This window comes from Pterocles gutturalis, unplaced genomic scaffold, assembly GCF_000699245.1.
Source record: "Pterocles gutturalis isolate BGI_N339 unplaced genomic scaffold, ASM69924v1 scaffold32792, whole genome shotgun sequence".
In the NCBI taxonomy this organism is placed as follows: Eukaryota; Metazoa; Chordata; class Aves; order Pterocliformes; family Pteroclidae; genus Pterocles; species Pterocles gutturalis.
The window spans coordinates 396-6,514 of NW_010108855.1; the positions used below are offsets into that span (position 1 = coordinate 396).

General features: G+C 44.9%; 1 protein-coding gene across 1 annotated transcript; it reads left to right on the forward strand.

Annotated features, from left to right (window-relative positions):
* Positions 1-1,312: 1,312 nt before the first annotated feature.
* Positions 1,313-5,041, forward strand: PDIK1L (PDLIM1 interacting kinase 1 like). The gene is made up of 2 exons (XM_010072781.1): positions 1,313-1,629; positions 4,301-5,041. Exons 1-2 carry the CDS (start codon positions 1,345-1,347, stop codon positions 5,039-5,041), a joined length of 1,026 nt encoding a protein of 341 aa, XP_010071083.1. The 5' UTR covers positions 1,313-1,344.
* Positions 5,042-6,119: the final 1,078 nt, after the last annotated feature.

Consider the following 6,119-nt stretch of genomic DNA (forward strand, 5'->3'; position numbering starts at 1 on the left):
CCCTGACACTGATGATACCTCTCTTTTTCTCTCTTTCTTTTTTTTTCTCTTTTTTCTAAAAAAAAAAAGTATCTAAACCAGTGGAAATAATTGAAAGCTTCCTACTAATAACTGTTGTTTTGATGGGGTCCATATTGCCATACTGACATAAAGATAATTTGTCACTGGCAGTCTTAAAAACTGTTTTAGCTCTGATATACTAGCTGTGGTTTTTTATTATTATTTTTGCATTCTGTTTGACCAGGGATAATTGGCTAGCCAAGCTTTTCTTTTTTTTTTTTTCCCTGTCTATAGGCAGTGTTCCATTTTAGTTTGGTTGTGTGAAGGTGGTGCTGGTGTGTTTCGGTTTGTAACCTGTCAAGGAAGCGTGCAGGGAGGCTCAGAAATCTGTGGCAGTGTTTGGTGTTTTCTTTTTTTATTTTGTGAGCGTATGTGTGTGTGTCTTTTGTTTTACTAATAGAGCAATGTCTTGATTTTTGTTGAAGTGCTTGCCCTGCTGAGCAAAACTGAAGTTAGGTGCTGGGTACAAGCTTCTGCAATCAGTCACTCTTTTAAACTTTTTGTAACTGTAGACTCCCCAGTTAAAAATGAAAAATCATAGTAACATAAAACATAAACCAGAAGCAGTCCGAAGCATCCTCTTGCCTTAGTAAAAGAATTTAATGACTAAATTATAACAGAAACATTTACCTATGCTGTTACCTCCATAAAAGGTGATAATTAGAATCCCAGAATGGTTTGGGTTGGAAAACACCTTAAAGATCAAGTTCCAACCCCCCTGCCATGGGCAGGGACACTTCCCACTAGCCCAGGTTGCCCAAAGCCTCATCCAGCCTGGCCTTGAACCCCTCCTTTCATTTTGAATTAAGTCTGTTATTGCCTAACCACAGGCTTCAAGTAGAACCTCTTCTTTGCTCTCCCAGGCGTGGATGGAGGGCATGACACCGCACTGTTATTCCCGCAGATGTCCACGGAAGACACTGAGAGAAAGGAGCAGGAGCATACGCGGTAGTCCTGTCTCGGCACAGTGCAAGTCTAGGTTTGAATTGTTGCCACCTTGAAAACTGGGCTGTATTTGAAATCTTAATAATCCCACCAAAATGGTGTAATTTCTTAACGAGTCTGTGGCAACAGGAACAGGTTTACAGAACAGCTTCTGGAATGTTGTAGCACTCGAGTGCAGCGTTGTGTACTGCTCGGAAGCGCTGCCCTGTTAATTGAAGGGCTTTGGTAGGCTTAATACCGCCTCACCAAGCCATATGGGGGAAAATACAGCCCAGTTCTTGTTCATAAGTTTTAGTTCTGCGGGTTTTTCCCCCTTCCCCAGAACCTTTGATCTTGAAGATGGTGAGTAGCCAGCCTAAGTACGATCTAATACGGGAGGTTGGTCGTGGCAGTTATGGTGTGGTGTACGAAGCAGTCGTCAGGAAGACCTCTGCACGGGTCGCGGTGAAAAAGATTCAGTGCCATGCTCCAGAGAATGTGGAACTAGCTCTGCGTGAGTTCTGGGCACTTAGCAGTATCAAGAGCCAGCATCCCAACGTCATTCACCTGGAGGAGTGCATCTTGCAGAAAGATGGTATGATGCAGAAGATGTCTCATGGCTCCAGTTCCTCCCTTTATTTACAGGTACATGAAGCTGAGGTAATGGGGTGGAAGTAATTAATACGGATGTGTAGCTGGGGGGGAAGGAGGTGGGTAGCTAAGATCATTTTTTTTTTGAGGTCTGCTTAGTTAGGAGAGGGTATTGTTCACCTTGACACCCAAAAATTGTTATTTATCTTTAAAAGAGTGTATCTATTGTACAATCACCTGTATTTTGAAGCTGTGTCACTCTGGAAGGTTCTAGGATTTTTTTTAAATGCAAATCTGCTTTGGTAATTTGAGGAAACGCCGCAGGTAAAGCAGAAGGGAGGTGTGCAGGCTGTTGTATTGCTTTGTAGGAGCCGTGCTGCAGGGTTAATGGGCAGACATGTACTTGTGTCTTGGGACAGAGCTTGGAAGAATTTCTTAATCTCCGATGTCCTTGGAAGAGGAAGTTACCATCTTGATTTAGGAAGCCAACACATGAAATTCTTTCAGAAATAATAAGCAATTGGTGGCATGCTGTGAACTTTTTTAAGTAAATAACTATTAATCTGCTCAAAGAGAGGTAAAGGTAGGATAAGCAAGGGAATAAATATCACTTCCCCTACGTGGCTACTCAGAGTTGCCTTTAAGTTTGAAGACGCATATTTTTTGAAGAATAAGTAGCTCTGGAAAGCCCTTGAAAGATAATGGGATTCATTCCTTTGTCAAGAAAGTGCCCCAACTATAAATCATCCCCTGGCAGAAATTTGTGTTTCTGGTTTAAAAAGTCAGTAGCCTGCTCAGTGTTCATGGTGTTATCCCCGGTCAGCTTTTATTATTTCAGGTTTTGTTGGTGTCATTCTTGCATGTCTAATGTAGGACCTTCTGTCAGTGAACACTCACGTGGCAGCCCTTCACAGCTGCGAAAATCCCCTCGTGCCAAGTGCTGTGTGAGCCTGAAAGAGGATTCTTGCCTCTGGAAACTCCTTGTAGCTTGGTAGTTGTTCCTGACCTGCTTTCACAAAGGGATGAGGGTAAAATGACACTGACCAGCTCATGGGGGAGAAATGAGGGCTCTACTTTCCCAGGTGTTGGTGGATCGGTGAGAGATTGCTTCTAACTTGTGGACAGCTGTACAGGGAGGAGCTTGGAAAAAGCAGGGTGGAACTGCAAGGTGGGGGAGAGCTTCTCCATCACCTGCAGAGTTGGTTTTTGATGGTGGAGCCTGTTAATGTGGCATGTGGATCTCTCCCGTGTCAGGCACAAGCACTGCAAATTGTTTTCCTGCTCCTGAGAGAAGAGCAAAGGGCAGAGCTGAGCTGACTCTGGAGAGCCCGGGATCACTTCACGATAGCATGTGCTAAAATAGAGAAAATCAGATCTCCCTTGGCTGGCCCTCTGCTCTCCCCACCCGAGGAGATATTCCGTTACAGAGCTGAACGGGTGCAGTGTGGGAGCAAACTGGCTGGGCAGGGGGGGATTAGTGTCTCCTGAGGGCTTTGGGGCAGATATTTAGCTGGTGTCAGCTGAACCGAGTCAGGAGAGCCTCAGCTAGCCTGGTCCTACGGTGCTTTGTCACTGTCACAGCCGTGGTGGTGGATTTTGTTGTCTTAATGCTCCGAAGGGAGGTGCGAGTACAGCTCCTGTAAAGCTGTGTGCTGGTGATCGCTTGGCAGGGGAGGCTCCCTGCTGTCCTGCGATACCTTAATCTCACTGTTGCTGACCCTGAGCCCGGAACATGTAGGTTGTAGTTCTGACAAGGATTTGCTGGTTTAAGTAGGTCTGGTTTGAGTAGTAGTTATGCTCGCAATTAAATATGGCTATAAATTGTAATAATTTTGTGCTCAGATGGAAAAGTTTACTTTTTTTTAAAGTGCCTCTCTAAATACTAATAGCTACCTCAATTTTTGAAAGCCTGTAGGAGCTATGTTTGGTTTAGTACGCACTGGTTTATTACTAACAGAAATAATTGTAGGATTTACTTCCAGAGCATCCTAAGAGCCACTCCAGAGGAGCTGAAGAGGCAGATGTGTAGTTGTGTCAACAGGATTAGTAAAACTCATTGCGGGTTTTACTTTGCTTTTTGTATGAAGCAGCTATTGGAGCTCGAGCTACTCGATATTCTAGGAAATGGCTGGTGGATCCTGGTGGTAGGAAAGGTGTTAGGTGCAGGAGCTGTTGAGCTGTGCCTGGAGATCAGCATTCTCCTGAGTGAAGGGATCCTGCGTTAACACTTGCTAGGGAACATTCACGGGTAAGGAATGGAGAACAGGCTTTAAAAACCTACTGTGGTGCCGCTTCATCGACGGAGGATAAATACACCCCCCCCCGGCACTGCACAGGTTATTGGTTGGAACTGTGTGTGTACGTTGAAGTTGTTAGCGAAGTGGGTGGGACGGGCTTTGTTGGGGTGGGACACTGTCCAGCTGAGACAGATGGGAGCACGAGGGCCACCGAGTATCTTTCCAAACACTGTTATCAGGGTCTGGCTCTAGCTTCTGGGCAGGAGGGTGAACCTGATATGCTTTGCACCCACAGAAGTAAGGAGGCTGTCAAATACATTGTGATTTTTTTTTTTTTTACATCATAAATTTCAGTTTTGTTTTCACCAGTTGCAATACCTTGCTCTCTGGTTGTCGAGAGGAAGCTCCATCCTTTGTGCATTTTCCCATCGTCTCTTTATATTCTCGTGGTCATCAGGTAGTTACGACATTTCTTTTCCTTGTTGCAGCTTGTAGAGACCTCATTAAAAGGAGAGCTAGTCTTTGACCCCAGAAGTGCTTATTACCTCTGGTTTGTGATGGATTTCTGTGACGGAGGAGACATGAACGAGTACCTATTGTCCCGAAAACCGAACCGCAAGACCAACACTAGTTTCATGCTTCAGCTCAGCAGCGCACTGGCGTTCCTGCATAAAAACCAGATTATTCATCGTGATCTCAAACCTGACAATATTCTGATATCTCGGAGCAGGATGGATGCTAGTGACTTGGAACCTACCCTGAAAGTAGCTGATTTTGGGCTGAGTAAAGTGTGTTCAGCCTCCGAACAGAACCCTGAGGAACCGGTCAATGTCAATAAGTGTTGTCTCTCAACTGTGTGTGGGACTGACTTCTATATGGCCCCTGAAGTCTGGGAGGGATACTACACAGCCAAAGCGGACATCTTTGCTTTGGGGATTATAATCTGGGCGATGTTGGAAAGAATCACCTTCATAGATACAGAAACGAAGAAAGAACTTCTGGGGAGTTATGTCAAGCAGGGGACAGCCATCGTGCCCATTGGAGAAGCGCTTCTAGAAAACCCAAAAATGGAGCTGCTCATCCCCATAAAGAAGAAATCCATGAATGCTCAGATGAAGCGGCTGCTCAAGGAAATGCTGGCTGCCAACCCGCAGGACCGACCCGATGCTTTTGAGCTTGAGCTGCGGTTACTCAACATCGCTTTTAAAGACAGCAGCTGGGACACGTGACCTGCCACGTCGCATCTCTCGTGACAGAGCTCCTTGTCACCTAACTGATGGTGCAGCTTAATGGCAGTAAAAGAAACGAGCCTGAACTCAAACCTGCAGGGTGTCGTTTCTACCAAACGAATCTCTCCTGAGTTTCACAAACGAGACGAGTGTTGGGTTGACCGTTGTGTTGAGGATGTGTTGGTGTGTATACTCCTGGGATGTGACGATGTTCGTTTGTGTACGCTGTCAGTGGGATGTCTTAAGAGCTGAGACTCGATTTCCAGCGCTATGTCATGGAGTATTCCCTACATTCCAGTTTCCTATGTCAGTATTAGGAACTCTCATGGAAAAAAAGATTTGCACGCTGGTAGTGCAAATCTTCAGGCTTTGTGAAGTAATTCTGTGTATATATTTATGTATACGAGTGACTGGGAGTGTGTGCCACTTTCTTAAATTATTTTCGATGAGTCTGAATGATTGGGGTCTGCTAGAAAACTAGATGAAGACGACAGATGAGAAGCATTCCTTCTTCTCCAGGCTTGAATAACTTTATTATTTATTTTTCTTATCTAATGTCAAAGATAGGGGCTGAGACTTGACTCTGTAGACAAAAAATGCAATGCAAGGGGATCAGCAGCTTTTAAAGTGCTGACATGGCTGAGCTTAGCATTTAGGGCTTAATGAGCTCGTCACCGAGGGAGTCAAATCACAGATGTGTGCAATCAGGTGCTCCTGTGTTGGCTAGGTCATTAATCATGTGATTTTTTTTTGCATCCTTCTAATAATCAGATCCTTTATTAATCAGTTAATCTGCACTTTCACAACACATCCTCTCCTCTTGTATCTCCAATCCAGCAGCACTTTGGGCACTTTAAACAGGAGAGCGCGGTGAGTTGAGTTTATGGAAACGGAGATGAGGGATTCCAACAGCACCGAGTGTTATTTTTAAGATTCTTCAAACTATGGTTGCAGCACAGTTTTCCCAGTAATTGACTCTAATCATACTGGTCATGCTCTCTGCCCCTCTGGCGCTGGCTCTGACCTGGTAGCGATGAGGACATAAAGGGGTGACTGTTTGTCTTGTAGAACACACCTA